The following is a 17,442-nucleotide window of genomic DNA, read 5'->3' on the forward strand; positions in this document are numbered from 1 at the left end:
TATATGTATGGGAATAGAAAGAGAAAGCAAAAGAGACAAAGATAGATACATTTCTGTAAGTATTATGAAATCGTTGCTATAGCTGCTCAAACACACAGACACACACACACACACACACACACACACACATGAAGATCCAACTCACTGTGGCATTCAGCCATTGCTTGAGATGTTGATCTAATAAAGGAATCAACAAAGATGTCATTAAAACCCAACTGGGAAAAAACGACGACATGAACTCAGTAACAGATCTAATTCTGATGACATTATTACATAATTTGTGTGTTTCCTAATAGACTCATTTGTGTGTGTGTGTGTCTATGTGTGCGTGAATAGCTCGATTGTAAAGTTATCTTGATTAACATTCAGTAAAACGTCAGTGAATGCTGATGGTTTTGATTACGGCTGATCTGTTGAGGTCTAAATGGAGATTATCACTATTCAGAGAAGCTCAGAATAGAACTGAACGAAAGACAGAGACAAAGAAAAGATGTCTCTAGGTTAAAAAAGATGAGGAAAACCCATGGCAACATTTTCTAAAACAATGCTCACATGAAGCCAAAGACCTGACAACACGTGTTTGCTAAGGTATTCTCTCTCCCACATCCTTTTATAGTTATCCTCTTTCTCTTTTTCTGTGTAAGGTGTTTTGAGTTTTAAGCGTGTCGTTGCACATTTGCTAAGATGGTTGCTAGGTGTTTTTGATGGTTACCAGTAGGGCTGCACAATTAAAATAAAACCCAAATAGTGCAAAGCTGTTCTGAGTGGTATTTAGTGCAGTGCTATAGCAGCCACGTAGCAACACCCACAACACCCTAGCGACGCTTTAAAATAACTCAAAACAAAAACTGCATAGCAACACCCTAATAACCTCAGGAACCACATAGCAAAACACTGAAAACTCTATAACCTACCTTCCCCTGTCCACCAAGCCACCAAACTGGACAAAAATCTCCTGCACAATTAAACTAAATCTATTACGGCTGTCGCGAATAAAGTGAAAATGATAAGTGTCAACTGCATTAAATTTAGATCTGCTCATATTGCACCATATTTTTGTTCAGTGCGCACACTCGCTGACTGAAAGTGCAGACGAACATGTGATGTAAGAGATTTATTTCGCAGTGTAGACAGCTTCAGTGATTATAACAGGAGTTTTTGGAGAGTGCATAAACTAGCGCTAGACTGAAGTCAGTGGTCATGTTCTTCAATGTTCTTTGCCTGCTTTATATAATTTATTATTATTAATTTATTGTATATAATTTATTCGCTGTTTGAATAACTGAAATGTAAGCGTTATAATTAGTAACTTACAATATGTTTGATTAAACTGTAAACACTTTAACTAAAAATGTAGTCGTATTAAAAATATTTTATGACATGACATCCACTAACACTGACATCACACTAACATTAAACTTATTTTAGCCTTACCCAGGAGTTGGGTCACCCTCTGCCTTTGCTGCCACAGAATACATTAGAAACCACATCTCTCTCTCTTTTACACACACACACGCACAGTTCTTTTTAACATAATCTTTCTTGCATTAGATCAGGCGGCTCAAAGCGTTGCTGGAGAGCTCTGTTGTGGCACATGAGATGATTGGTTCCTGATGCAGAGAAATCTCATGGCTCAAAGGTTGTGCTCCATATGAATTATTCATGTTTTTTTGGGCTGCCGTTGTGTCTCATGCAGGATTGAAAGGAAGTGCTAAGATGCCACTGTTTTCCCAAAACAATGTGTTTTATGCAGCTATACTCCGCCCAAGGTCACTATCTTTATTCAAAGACACTGCAAATGCAGGCACCTGGAGACAATGTGTAAATATTTATTCTGGTCGAGCAGCAGGAGCCCTGTGCAGTCATGAACTTCTTAATGTCATAAACATTCCCACAAGCTCCTGATAAAGCACAAGCTCTCACTTTCACTCTCTTACCCCGTCCAACATGCTGTCCATCCATCTCTTCACGGTTGTGTCCAAGGCCTCACCGTCCAGTCAGTCATTGACTTCACAGGCAACGTTCTTGTGTGAAGGCACTATAACATATGTCCAATGACCTAAAACAAATTCAAAAGAGCTTTAGGGATAACCATGAATATTTGAACGCTTATTTCTCAATAAGGAAACATAAGTTGGAAAAAAAATACATTTAATTAATTTGTTCAAATGGCAATTACATTTAATTAATTGAATTAAAATTGGTTTAAATAAATTTAATTCATTTGAATTTATTATTAATTCTTTCAACATCAGACAGCATTTACATTGTTTTAACCAGCCAAATCTCACACACAGGATAATATATATTTAGTTAATACAGTGCTTAATTCACAGCATAAATGGAATGTAATTTGAAAAAAGTACAAAAAAAATTACATTTGTGCATTTAATTGATTTGTTCAACTGCCAATTCAATTTAATTAATCTAGTTAAATTGTAATTACATTAAATGTATTTTAAATGAATTTAACTAATTTAAATGTAGTATTGATTCTTTTCACATCAGACGGAATTTACATTCCTTTAAGCAGATGAATCACGATCACAGGATCATGAGATATCATATTTAATAAATACAATGCTTATCTATCAGTATAAAGATTCATAAGGTTTTTTTAAAATGACATTTGTACATTAATTTGTTCAACTGCCAATTAAATGTCATTAATTGGATTAAAATTGAATAATACATTTAAATGTATAAAATTGCAATTATTTTAAATGTATTAAAGATTGATTTATTATCACAAAATAAGTAATAATAATAATAATAAAAATAAGATATAATAATACATTTTAATGTAATTACATTTAAATTTATTATAAATACTTTCAACATCGGACATCATTTACTTGTATGTTCTTTTATCCAACTGTATCACACACACAGGATCATGGGATATCATATGCAGGATGCATCCTTCCAAAATCATAGAGTTGAAGACCGTAGTAGACAAGATATTAGTCAAACATTGACTTTTTATTTTAGACAAAGCCTGTTACATTCTATTCCTGCATTGTGAGCTGTTTGTACTACATTTATGGAAATTTCAAGGAGAAGGTATTTTTTGGGAACTTGACAGCTCCTGGGCAGTCTCCTTTCATTGTATGGAAACACAGATGCTTGTCTTCTTTTCACCACAGAGAACACTGACACTTACTCACTCATATTGAGTCCCCTGCATTATTTCACTCCTTTCCTCTGCCTCGCTTTACCTCAGCGACCTCGTGTGATCAGGAGCAGCTGTCAGCACAGGAAGAAGCAAGACAACATAAAAATGAAGCGGTTTTTGTGCCGGATTGTGCTCACGGTGGTCTCTACAAACCTGTTCAGTGCCATCCCTCCACCGGGTACTGCTGGTGTGTCCAGGTGGATACTGGACGGCCCATACCTGGCACATCCACAAGGTAATGCACTCATTATAGCAAAGTACATAAAAAAAACGGGTGAAAAATTCTCCAGGACAACTACTAGGATGTTATTTCAGCATGACTTTTAAAGGAATAATTCACCGAAAACTGAAAATTTACTCACCCTCAGGCCATCTAAGATGTAGATGATTTTGTTTCTTCATTGGAACTGAATTGGAGAAATGCCCACCAATGGATCCTCTGCAGTGAATGGGTGCCGTCAGAATGAGAGTCCAAACAGCTGATAAAAACATCACAATGATTCACAAGTGATCCCCCAGTCCATCAGTTAACATCTTGTGAAGCAAATAACTGTGTGTTTGTAAGAGACAAATTTATCATTAAGGCATTTTAACTTTAAAAATACCTTGTTTTCACATGTAAACGGTGCTTGGTCTGTACATACTTCTCTCCTCATTAAGACAAGACGACTTTTTCACTGGAGAAAGCAATATTATGGATGGAGGACTCTTATTTTAGCTGGAAGTAAAGGTTCGAAGTTAGAAACATTACAAACATGCAGCTTTTTGCTTCACAAGACTATAAGTGATTGACTGAAGTTGTGTGGATTATTGTGATGCTTTTTATCAGCTGCTCTCATTCTGACGGCACCCGTTCACTGCAGAGGATCCATTGATGAACAAGTGATGTAATGCTACATTTCACTAAGTCGGTTCCGCTTAATGCATCTTGGATGGCCTGAAGGGGAGTACATTTTCAGCATTGTATTTTTATTTTTGAGTGTACTATTACTTTAACATCTGTTTTAACAAAATGTTATTTTAAACACTTTAAAATACCTCTGGCGCCTCGAGGAAACAAACCCGTCCTTATTTAGTTGCCAAAATACAACTTAAAGGGATAGTTCATCCAAAAACGAACATTTGATGTTTATCTGTTTACCCCCAGGGCATCCAAGATGTAGGTGACTTTGTTTCTTCAGTAGAACACATTTGATGATTTTTAACTCCAACTGTTGCAGTCTATCAGTTGTATAATCGTACTAGATTTTGTTACCATTGCATGCATTATACGACTGATAGACTGCAACGGTTAAAGTTAAAAATCATCAAATGTGTTCTACTGAAGAAACAAAGTCACCTACATCTTGGATGTCCTGGGGCTAAGCAGATAAACATCAAATGTTCGTTTTTGGGTGAACTATCCCTTTAAGCAGTTTGTCTCTATTGAAAGGAAAAACCCACCACTTGGCTTTTAAAATGGTAAGTACTAGTCGACCTGTTCTCTTACAGTACATCTAATATACACCAGGGGCAGGTCTCATTATTCGACTTACTATGGGGTACAAAACTGAGTTTTGGACTCTCTCAGGGGCCAATCTCATTCAGTCTCTTTTAACATTTAGAGAGCACCTTTCTACTCTGCATTCGTTGACAAAAGCTAAATATACCAGCAAATCATGCTGAATAAATTCTAACAGGTGGGCTGTTCAAGCAGCCCAAATCTGATCAAGAAACCTGGCAAAATGACAAAACATTGTGAATGTGTTTGCCAGGGGTCAGTGACACTCTCTGTATTCAGGGGCACTTTTAATGAGCTGTAGGAGTGTTAGAGCGATGCTGTGGGTTTCTGACTATCACCAAATGTGGTATTGAGTTAACAAAGCCTCAGGCAGTGTACCAGACAGCGCATTAGAGCACGCATGGAAGTGCTACCTTCCCATCACCCTTCTCTCTCTCTCTCTTTCTCTTTCTCTATTATTTGGGCAGGTCACCTGACAATGATTGGAGCACATTTACTCTCCTAATGGGCCCATGAATGTTTCTCTGGTCTTACACTTCATAGTTTTTTTTTGGGGGGGGGGGGTTTATACATATATACATATCTTACATATTATTATTTTGCGATATACATCACAATGGTGAAGAAAATATCATATTGACTTCCATTTCGACATTAGGAAATGGTAAATAAAAAATTAATTATCCTTATGTAACTATCCATCACTCAATGGCTCTTTACTTATTCAGTACTATTATGTTATTTTGGTCTATCTGTTTACAAAATCTAAAAAAAATTATTGGCGTTGGTGGATATTTTAGCTGTTGGACTCATCACAGTGCAAACAATAATGCTTTGTTTTCACTCTCATTCCTTCTGTTTTTTTTCCCTCTCTCTTGCTCTAGATTCGAACAACCAAAATGTGACGGAAATGCCAGAGCCCATCCAAACAAACCAAAGGACCATTACAGGAGTAGACACCTGCAGGGTGAGCTTAACTGTCCGCTTATGAGCTGATACAAAAACATGAAATGACTTAAAACTAGCCAGAGGACTATTTACACTAAACTAGGCTGAAAAAATTAAAAACAACACCTTTTTATCAAAGAGGAAGGAAATAAATAACAAAAATTTAATGGAATACATGTCTTTTAATAGGTGCACTACGTATTTATTTTTGCATATTTTTGTGTTTATTTGCTTGCACAAAGTAAACATTAAAAAAATGATAACAATATAAAGTTCAAGGATGTCTGTTTGTGCATCTACAGTATATCGTTATGTTTTTGCATGTGAGCTCAGTTATGTGTGTGACTTCTAGAGTCTAAAACCATCTCCTGGTTTCCCACGACCCTACGGTCTGCCTAGACGACAGATGTTAACAGATCATCTCACTGAGGAAAGGGGAGGTAGAAAAGATAGATTACAATAGATAGCACGAGCCTACGAGGATGACAAGGAGGGATGAGTGTGGGGGAGTGGCCGTGATGAAGAACAGAGGAAAAAGGAGTGGAGGGCAAAGATAAAAAAACAGCAAAAAGGAAACGAGGGAGTGACTATCATTTCCAGCATGAATGAAGTCGTTGATTCGATTTAAATAAATAGGAGCTGCAGTATTCCAACTCTGTATGTGGACTAGGTGATATGTTTGATACTTACATATTGATTAATATTTTATAAAAAAAATACACTACTGTTCAAAAGTTTGGTGTCAGCAAGATTTTTTTCCAATCTTATTTTAGTCATAAGCGACAGTAACGATATTTATAATGTAACACAAAAATGTTGTTTCAAATAAATTCAGTTATTTTAAACTTTCTGTTCTTTCAGGATCCTGCAAAAAATGTATCAGTTTCCACAAAAGTTAAGCAGCACAAATGTTTTCAACATTGATAATATTAAGAAATGTTTCTTGAGTAGCAAATCAGTATATTAGAATGATGGATGATTAAAAAAAAATAGCTTTTCCATCACAGGAATAAATTACAATTTAAAAAATATTCAAATAGAACATTTTAAGTCGTAATCATATTTCACAATAAATGTAGCCTTGGTGCGCATGAGAGTTTTAAAACACTAAAACATTAAAAATCATGATGATCTCACGTTTTTGAACAGTAGTGTATAAGTAATGAACATTAAGAATATTAATATCATGATTTTAAAGATTTTGGCACCACTAGCATCTGTGAATTTCCAATAATAAAAAAAATCAAATTAGTTTATTTCAGAGCAGAACTATTCTATTATTATTCTATTGCTCAGACCTAATGTAATGTGGTGGTGCCGTGTTATCAGACGGAGTAATACTGTGGCATTTAAATATCTACCATGATTCTGAATGATTATAATGCATGGTATAAATGCTATGGTATTTATAGTATAATGGTATTTACTAACAAGAAAGTGCCATGGTATTTTTATGGTATTTTTAGAATATCCTGCACTTCTAAAAATACAGTAGAAATACCATGGTACTTTTTTGTTAGTGTAAGTACATGCGAAATATGCTTTGTCTGAGTCCCAAATAACAGAATGTGGAGTAACCCTGGCCAGACTTTGACTGATAGGATTATCTACATACTTTAATTAAGATTAAGTAGTGTAAAAAAAAAAAAAAGCTTTTCCATCACAGGAATAAATTACAATTGAAAAAATATTCAAATAGAACATTTTAAGTCGTAATCATATTTCACAATAAATGTAGCCTTGGTGCGCATGAGAGTTTTAAAACACTAAAACATTAAAAATCATGATGATCTCACGTTTTTGAACAGTAGTGTATAAGTAATGAACATTAAGAATATTAATATCATGATTTTAAAGATTTTGGCACCACTAGCATCTGTGAATTTCCAATAATAAAAAAAATCAAATTAGTTTATTTCAGAGCAGAACTATTCTATTATTATTCTATTGCTCAGACCTAATGTAATGTGGTGGTGCCGTGTTATCAGACGGAGTAATACTGTGGCATTTAAATATCTACCATGATTCTGAATGATTATAATGCATGGTATAAATGCTATGGTATTTATAGTATAATGGTATTTACTAACAAGAAAGTGCCATGGTATTTTTATGGTATTTTTAGAATATCCTGCACTTCTAAAAATACAGTAGAAATACCATGGTACTTTTTTGTTAGTGTAAGTACATGCGAAATATGCTTTGTCTGAGTCCCAAATAACAGAATGTGGAGTAACCCTGGCCAGACTTTGACTGATAGGATTATCTACATACTTTAATTAAGATTAAGTAGTGAAATAGGCAACCGTTAGGTGTGAGAATGTTTGTGTGTGAGTGTGTGTGTGTGTGTGTTACGTTGGTATATTTTTCTTGGAATCAGACAACACCTCCCTTTGGAAATGTCTTCAGAGGTAAAGGGATTCATAAATAAATATGAAAAATCGATCAGTGAGGGAGCAACAGTCTTTTCTTTTATGAGCTTAAACATTTTTATACTACCACACTGATTTATGTAACAATATAGAACATTTTAGATTGACAAATACCAACAAACACCACAAAAAAAGCACAAAATTAATCAAATTGCTAATACTCACTGATGTTTGTGCTGTTGATGTCCCTCAGTAAGATGCCACTTCCTGAATGATGATGCCATCAAGGAACAGATTTTAGTTATTTAAAAGGATATTATGAAACCTCCCACACTGTCAGAAAAAAGGGACAGTACCCTTTCAAAAGGTAAATTTTTGTACCTTATTTACCCCTAAAGGTGCATTTTAATGCCTTAAGTATACATATTAGTACCTAAAGTGCACATTTTAGTACCTAAATGTACTTAGTAGCTTTTGAAATGGTACCAGTGACAGCTTTTGTACCTTTTTTTCTGAGAGTGCAGTATGGAAAGTTATATTAAGGACAGTAAAAACCGATAAATTGACGACACGTGAAGAAACACGTTGAATATTTTGTAATAAATAGCCCGTTTTTCTTAGTGGATAGTGTCACTCTGCACCCAAAAAGTAATGCAATTATTTAAAATGCACACCAATGTTCAGTTAATTGTATCTGAGTTTAATATTATTCCACATAAATCTTTAAACATGCGACACAGACTAATTGTAGTTGCTGGTCTTATTCTCCACTAGACTAGCTTTGTCACTATATGCACTTTGGAAAACATGCCAATATTTCAATATGTTATTCAATATGTGTGTGTGTGTGGACGTTCAGGCTGCCAGCAGCATGTGTACAGGTGCTGTTGTGTGTGAGCAGCTCTCTGGTCATGGCTGGTTAATTGTGGTGTAGAAGGGGGGCTGATGGGGGCCGACGGCTGCTGGCACCTAAACATCCACAATCCACAGTCAATACCGCAATTCTCGTGACTCTGTTGCAATTGGAGAGTTTTGGAGAAGCTGCAGGATTCTGGGTAGCGCTGAAATGTTGTAAAATGCAGGATCTCGATGGGTTTACTTATAGTGAATCCTCAATCAGCATTTAAGTTAGCTGGAGAGTTCATATGAATGTCTGAATGTTTTTTGATTTCTGATGCTTACTTAAGTAGAAGTATCTAAAAAGAATAGGTCATCACACACTGTGATTTTATGAAAAAATTTGAGCATGCTTCAAACTGAAGGGGCTCCACTTCTGTCTGTAATCTTGCAGGTTTAATAGAGCGCTGCAGTCATGACGTATTTTTGTAGGCCAACCTGGAATCTAGCACCACCCTGGTTCCCTTGACAACGACTCAATTGGATTATTCTATTGTTTTTGGGGTTTTGCAGAAAATAAGCTCTGTGAACAGAAAAGGTGTATGATCTTTTCACATTCTTCATAATCTTCATAAATGAACACAACTTTAAGAATTCTGAGGCCTAAAAACAATAGCCAGAAGCAAAAAGCTAAACAAATTACACTATGGTCACATGACTTATGTTGTAGAATAAAATGTGAAAAAAATGTGTTTTGGCCAACAAAAATATGCCATTCCGTCTTATAAAATATGTAATTGCTTAGCACATACATATAGATATCATATCATAATACTTGTCAAAAATCAAGGTAATTTTTTTAACCAAATCATACAGCCTTATATTAGACAAATAATATTTAAGCTGTATTTTCTTTGCAATGCAGCCCAAACGCTATATATTCATACTAAAACGGAACCTGAAGACACATTAAAAATGGCATTTTCTGACTAATGTAAAATGCCAAGAGCAAAAATAATTCTTAAAAGGTCAGAAATGTTTGTTACTGAGTGTCTAGACTACACTAAACGTTGTCATTTTTATTGAAAAAGCCAGAAGAATGCTGTTCCTCATATGAACATGTGTGAATGGATAATTTATTGTGTCTGATCTCAGTGAGGAGCAGAAACACACGCAGAACACGACACTCACTCGCAAACCTGCACACGTTTAAATTTTGCCTTCGTTTTCTCTTGTGTGAGGCCGTCTGTTTACCTGATCACGCTCTCTGACACACACACACACACACACACCTGTTCACGAGGACCTCGGCATGTCTTTACTTCTTACACCAGAGAATCTGTTGCCTCTGGGCCTGATTGGGGTTGGTAATTTATCCCTGTGATGCAAAGCTGGATTTTCAGCATCATTACTCCAGGCTTCAGTGTCACATGACCCTTCAGAAATCATTCTAATACGCTGATTTGCCACTCAGGAAAGATTTCTTATTATTATCAATATTGAAAACAGTTGTGTTGCTTTTGTGGAAGCTGTGATACATTTTTGGTACAATTCTTTGATGAATAGAAAGTTCAAAAGAACAGCAAATTATTTATTTCTTTTATATGGTTGTAGTGACAAAATGACATATTTCAGTAATAAGGCCCAGAGCGGCAGAGTTACGAGGTAATTCAGTCACAACAGCTGTTTATGAGGTTTCATAGCTGTTTATACTGATAACCTAAGGGTAAAATGTCACATGAAAAGAAGCTTTGTTCTCTTTTAATTTTTTTTCTCATGCTATTTTGTAAAGTAACAGCTTAATGTCACTAAAATCCAATGAGAAAAGAAAATTTAGGACAGTTTATGATCGAAAGTGAAGTACAATTTAAAGGAATAGTTCACTCAAATTAATTCAGAATTCTTTTTTTTTTCTTTTTCTCGACCATGTTATTCTAAACAGTTAAGCACCACAGCTCATTTTGTAATTGTCTTTTTTTTCAGGATGTCTGTACAATTCTTTGATGAATAGAAAGTTCAAAAGAACAGCAAATTATTTATTTCTTTTATATGGTTGTAGTGACAAAATGACATATTTCAGTAATAAGGCCCATAGCGGCAGAGTTACGAGGTAATTCAGTCACAACAGCTGTTTATGAGGTTTCATAGCTGTTTATACTGATAACCTAAGGGTAAAATGTCACATGAAAAGAAGCTTTGTTCTCTTTAAATTTTTTTTCTCATGCTATTTTGTAAAGTAACCGCTTAATGTCACTAAAATCCAATGAGAAAAGAAAATTTAGGACAGTTTGTGATCGAAAGTGAAGTACAATTTAAAGGAATAGTTCACTCAAATTAATTCAGAATTCTTTTTTTTTTCTTTTTCATTTTTGAGAATCAGGTCGAGTTGCACTTTTGGAATTCCAATCTGCAAGATCAAATTTGTTTGAAAGCCTGAAGAAACAAAAATAGTAGTTTTTTTCCACATAATTATGACTTTATTGCTCAGAATTGTGACTTAATATCTCATAATATGACTTTTTCTTATTTGAATCGATCTTATTAGAATTAAAACAGGCATGTTTTAAATTTTCTTTTAAGATGAAATCAGTAGATTCACAGCATTGTCTTTTCAGCAGCATGAACTGACTGATGAACTGATTGGACGAGGGAGATACTGAGCTCTACCTATTGTATTATTATCTATTAGGGAAGTCGTGGCCTAATGGTTAGAGAGTCGGGCTCGTAGTCTCATCTTAGGTTGCGGGTTCGAGTCTCATACCGGCAGGGATTGTAGGGGGGGGGGAGTGAATGTACAGCGCTTCAATACCACCTTCAATACCATGACTGAGGTGCCCTTGAACAAGGCACCGAACCCCCAACTGCTCCCCGGACGCCGCAGCATAAATGGCTTACACAGTGTGTGTGTGTGTGTTCACTGCTGTGTGTGTGCACTTCGGATGGGATAAATGCAGAGCACTAATTCCGAGTATGGGTCACCATACTTGGCCACGTGTCATGTCACGTCACTTGTAGGTTTCACCCTGAGATTGTTTGAAGATTGCATTTTGTTTGAGATTTGCATTTTGTTCAGTTTGCAACATATTCAGTTTGATAACTTTCTCAGAAACAACCCGTATTGCCGTCATGTAATGGGGAACAGGCTTGTAAAACTTTCTCTTTTGTTGTTTCCTCAGGGGCAAAAACAGGTGAAGGCACAACATGTAAACTGGTGAGTTAATGTCAGTGGCTGTTAACATTCTCAACATGCATTCCAACCTTCCTCATTACTCCAGCACCTGTGCTAGACTCTACATTCCCATCCTGCAGTCAATATTCAGTTAATCTTTCAACAACAAACTAAAAAGTGTAAACATATCTACAGCTGGCATAGAGTTATCTATCTATCTATCTGTCTATCTATCTATCTATGTGTGATGTAGGTGGGCTGGCTGTGTGTGTGTGTGTGTGTGTGTGTGTGTGTCTGTGTGTGTGTGTGTGTGTGTGTGTGTGTGTGTGTGTGAACAGGTTTGAGGTCAGGTGACCCCTCAGAGCACACCTGTGGTTGTTTTCAAGGCCGGCCGTTTGTTGTGACATACCGGAGAAATGCCGCAGTGTCTCTGTCAACATGACCAGCATCCCTCAGAGTCCCTCGTATGACTCTCCCCGACACAGATCAGGTTGCTGACAGGTGCGTCACCCGCTCCTTTCTTTTCAATTGTGTCATCTTGACATTCTCTCCTTCTTGTACTCTGTCTCGTTTTCCAGTCAACAGAGAAGTGTTGCAATCCACATCTGGACAATTCCATGTAATGTCATCAAAATAATGATATTTTTGTATAAAAATCATCATCATCATTATCATCATTACATTCTCTGAAAAAATAAAAAACAAAAGCTATCACTGGGTACATACGCTTTTAAAAGGTACACCATAACTTATTTGCCCCTAAAGGGTACATCCTTAAAGGTGCTTATCAATACCGAAATGGTACATATTTGTACTTTTTTTATTTTCTGTGTGAAGCCATATGATTGCTGTCATTATTCACTGAAAATGTTTCCCAGGCTCTCAAAACTCTTTTGTGATATTTAAATTTGCCACTGTGAGTACAAGCACTATTTTCTAAATGTACAGAAGACCAAATGAGATTCGAGCTGTATTATATTGTTTTGTTTGACTTTTGTTATAAAGTATACTACCATTCAAAAGTGTGGGATGAGTAAAAAATGTGTAAATAAAGTAATACTTTTATTTAGCAAGGACTCATTAAATTGATCAGTGACTGTAAAGACATTTCTATTTCAGAGAGACTTCTATTTTAAAAGATGCTCTTCTTTTGAACTATCTATTCATCAAATAATCCTCAACGAATTGCATAAGAGTTTCTACAAAAATATTAAGTAGCACAGCTGTTTTCATTGATAATCAGAAATGTTTCTTGAGCAGCAAATCTGCATATCAGAATGATTTCTGAAGGATCCTGTGACAATGAAGACTGGAGTAATGATGCTGAAAATTCAGCTTTGCATCACAGGAATAAATTACATTTTAAATATATATTCAAATAGAAAAGAGTTATTTTAAATTGCAACAATATTTCATAATATTACTGTTTTTACTCTATTTTTGCTCAAGTAAATTAAAGTACTGTATTTTTGCTCAAGTAAACAAAAACATTACAAAATTTACTTTTGAATGGTAATTCATAATCGTTACACATAACTCAAATCCCACATTATATGGTTTGCAACAGTTGCAGAATTGCCCCACCTATTTCCCCCTCTGTCTCTCTGTCGCTGTCTCTGTCTCTCTCTCAGGACTGGTGCCCAGCTCTTGCCAAGCTCTCTCTGCAGCGGTTCCTTTGTGTGTCTTGGATCGGGTCAGTTCTCCAGACACACGGCGGGCCTTTGTGTCTGCCCTGTGTTCCACATTCCCACACTATCCACATTCTTCTTTTTCATTTAATTCTTTTTTCCCCCCTTCACACCAGCTTCAAGCCACGCTAAGTCTTTGATAGGAGCTGCTGATGTGGAGATGAAGGATGACTGTTTTGTTGTGTGAGCACATGGCCGCTTTCAAAGGTTGTCACAAAATCCAAGGAACCATAAAACACTATTCTGAATGAGATCTGTGATTTTCCTTTCACCTTAGTCTTTATGAAATCATTCGAATACTATAGTTGGTCATATACACAACACTTCCACAAGTCTAAAAGTCATACAGCATCAAACACACACAGAGGACCAAATGTCTAATGTTTGTGAGGATGGGGGCCACGTACAGTAGCCCCTTTGAGAGTAGATTACTGGGGCAGCTGCTGTCTGCTCTGACTCTAAACCTTCATGATATGTGGCTTTGCTGCATTTTGCAGATCTAATAAATCTTCAGCTCACCTTATTTAACACCAAAAAGAGAGCAAGATCAGAGGGGCATGAGAATGAAGGAATGGAAGAGAGTTGAGAGAGGCCAGCGCTGTACTCAAACCATAAGGACACTGTGAATAGGGTGAAGAAAAGGGTGCTATGTAGTCGCTTACTAGCTCAAAAGTGACCATGCCCAAATCTGTGAAATCCATATTATAGTCCCTACTCTGTTCCCTCCTATAATGTAGATCTTAAGCTTGATATAAAAAAGTAATAGCACACTTCTTCTTGCATTATTTGAGGCATCATTTACATAACATAGTTACATAACAAAGTTTAATAACTTAGTATGAGGGGTTTGTTCTAATCTCTAACCCTAAACATGGACAATACACTCTTAAAAAGAGGTTCACTGAAAGGTTATTTGGTGAACCAAAAATGGTGTTTCTTTTACATCTCTGCAAAAAACACTTTTGGAACCTCAATTTTTAAGAGCAAAGTTTAATAACTTAATGTGATGGGTTTGTTCCAATCTCTAATCCTAAACATGAACAATATTAATGCTTTGTTTTATGTCTTACGTTTCAGAAAGGCGGGGCATAGAGGAGAATGCATTCCTTGGGTGTTATTATTGTTAACTAAAATTAAAACTAAATCTATTTGAAAAACATTTACATTAATTCAAATAAATGTTAACAACAATATAAAAAAATACTTTCAGGAAATCTTCCAAATGTCTTATTTCATTTCATTTAAGTTTATATTAATAATACAAATCATTGTTAATAATACTATGTTAATTAAATACTCAAATTAATAATACTAAAACTGACAACATCTAAACTAAAGCTGAAATAATAATAAAAAAGCTAAAGACATATTAAAGAAAAAAGAAAACCAACAAAAACACACAATGTCTAACATTTAAACTAAAATAAAAAAAATTTAATAAAAAAAATTATACATCGAAATCTGCGAGAATCTAACCAATGGCATTGGTATTGTTAGTGCAATACTTGGATGGATTTGTTGCTTACTGGTCCATGTCAAAATAGTTCACTTTCCCTATGATATTCTGCTCCCATATAGACTGAGCCCCTCCGACTCTAATACGGAAAATAATATTAAAAAATAAAACAAAAACAGGTTTGTTCTGATAATGAAACACCTCTTACCAAAACAAAACCTTTGAAATGTGAATCCTGAAGACTTTGATGACTCATTTACTCACATTGACTGAAGGAGCTCTGCTTATAGACAACAATAACTCCAGTAGCAGCATCTTTGTTGATAAAGTGTGGCGGTGCTCTAATTAAAAGAGGGAGAGTTTGTGACTGCTGCGTTCCCAGACAAAGAACAAAATCTTTCTTGGTGGTCCTGAGGCCCACTGACTGATACAGAGCGTACGGCGGTAAAACACACCTACCTGTATAGTTTACTGCAGCTGTCTGAAGAGGTGTGTGGGAAGAGATTTGGGCCAGTCTTCACGCTGAGAGCCATTGCAGTTTTATATCACCCAGCACAGCTTCTTGAAACAATCTCCTCCTTTTGATGTAAGAAAAAAAGAGCTTTGATAAACGTAGGAGATTTTCTTCAAATAAAACTGATGTTTTTAAAGAACCTTCTGCAAAGTTGTATAACTGATTTAAATTTTTTTTAAAAACAAGGGAGTGTCAATCAAGATAAACTGCACATAACCTGAGGCCTCCGACTCTTCCAGCAGTGCGTGTGGACATTAAAGTTGATAAGGTAAGGCCGACCCCAGGGGTCAGAGGGAAAACTATTTGGTCCGATCAAGATATGTCACACTGCGAGAGCTTCTTGAAACAATCTCCTCCTTTTGATGTAAGAAAAAAAGAGCTTTGATAAACGTAGGAGATTTTCTTCAAATAAAACTGATGTTTTTAAAGAACCTTCTGCAAAGTTGTATAACTGATTTAAAATTTTTTTAAAAACAAGGGAGTGTCAACCAAGATAAACTGCACATAACCTGAGGCCTCCGACTCTTCCAGCAGTGCGTGTGGACATTAAAGTTGATAAGGTAAGGCCGACCCCAGGGGTCAGAGGGAAAACTATTTGGTCCGATCAAGATATGTCACACTGCGACTGATAAGAACCTTTGGACCAAAGAAAGTGTTGATGGATTTCGAGATGGATCTGCACCCACTTGAGCCTGAGGCCATCTTTAATCTGATATCAAATCTGCTCATAGAGTTTACAGAAAGCAATTAAACCATCAATAATATCGGATGGCCCAATAGAAATGAGTTTAAATTCACACTAACCCCTCCTTTTCCTCAAACAGCAGGATAACGGGACTATTCACACAAGAAGAGGTGAATCCGAAAACAAAGAGTCTCATTTCACAGGCTTCTTATCAAGAAAACGCACCCACAAACAATCTGTTATCTTCCCCAATGGGGACCTTGAGATTAAAAAGAAAGCAATTCTGGAAGAGAATTTAGATCCATGGGGAAAAAAGGAAAATGGCAATGCTTGAAATTGAATAATGGAAAAATAACTATATCACTTTCATTAGCATGAATACTGAGACATCTGTGAAACGTTTGCCTGTAAGGCCACGACTGTGGCTTAATTTATCTCCTATTTGTTTGCAATGTAATGCTTGAAATTTAGCACAAGCACAGGCAAGCCACGGCATTCCCAACCTTAAATTATGGGCAGAGAAATGTCCTTTCCTTGCTGGGCTTGTTACCATAATTTTTTTCAGTTTTAATTTTAATTTAAGTTTTAATAATTTTGTTGTGTGTTTTAGTCATTTTTATTTATTCTTAACACTTCTATTCAGTTGTTATTGAGATTTATTTAAGTTTTAGTTTCGTTATTTTAAGTTTTAGTCATTTCTGTTCTTTCATTTAAACTAAACGGAATTCAGAAATGTTACCTTGGCAACGAATTAAAATATTTACTGAAAATATAATTTTTTATCTATTTTTGTATTTTAAGTTCAAATTAACACAAATTTACATTTAACATAATTAAATAGCTCATTTAAATAGTATGCACATTCTTAAAAATGAAGCTTCGAAAAGGGTTTTCAAAGTGATGGCATATAGAAGAACCATTTTTGGTTCCCCAAAGATCCTTTCAGTGAACAGTTCTTAAAAGAAATTCTTAGTCTGAAGAACATTTTAATAATCTGAGGAACCTTTTTCTACTATAAAGAACCTTTTGTGGAATGGAAAAATTCCATGGATTTTAAAGGTTCTTCATGGAACCATCGCTGCCAGTAAAGAACCTTT

The 17,442-nt window shown here is 35.6% G+C and overlaps 1 protein-coding gene across 1 annotated transcript in view; it reads left to right on the top strand.

Moving 5' to 3' along the window:
• LOC107568519 (SPARC-related modular calcium-binding protein 2-like) overlaps positions 1-5,672 on the top strand; it is a 29,275-nt gene extending 23,603 nt beyond the window's left edge. Inside the window, exons 8-9 of the mRNA XM_016254485.1 lie at positions 3,224-3,410; positions 5,561-5,672. Of these exons, the coding sequence (XP_016109971.1) occupies positions 3,224-3,410; positions 5,561-5,672 (299 nt within the window). The remainder of the gene's footprint in view (positions 1-3,223; positions 3,411-5,560) is intronic.
• Positions 5,673-17,442: the final 11,770 nt, after the last annotated feature.

The sequence above is a fragment of the Sinocyclocheilus grahami genome, unplaced genomic scaffold, assembly GCF_001515645.1.
Source record: "Sinocyclocheilus grahami isolate Dianchi unplaced genomic scaffold, SAMN03320097.WGS_v1.1 scaffold1253.1, whole genome shotgun sequence".
Taxonomy (NCBI): Eukaryota; Metazoa; Chordata; class Actinopteri; order Cypriniformes; family Cyprinidae; genus Sinocyclocheilus; species Sinocyclocheilus grahami.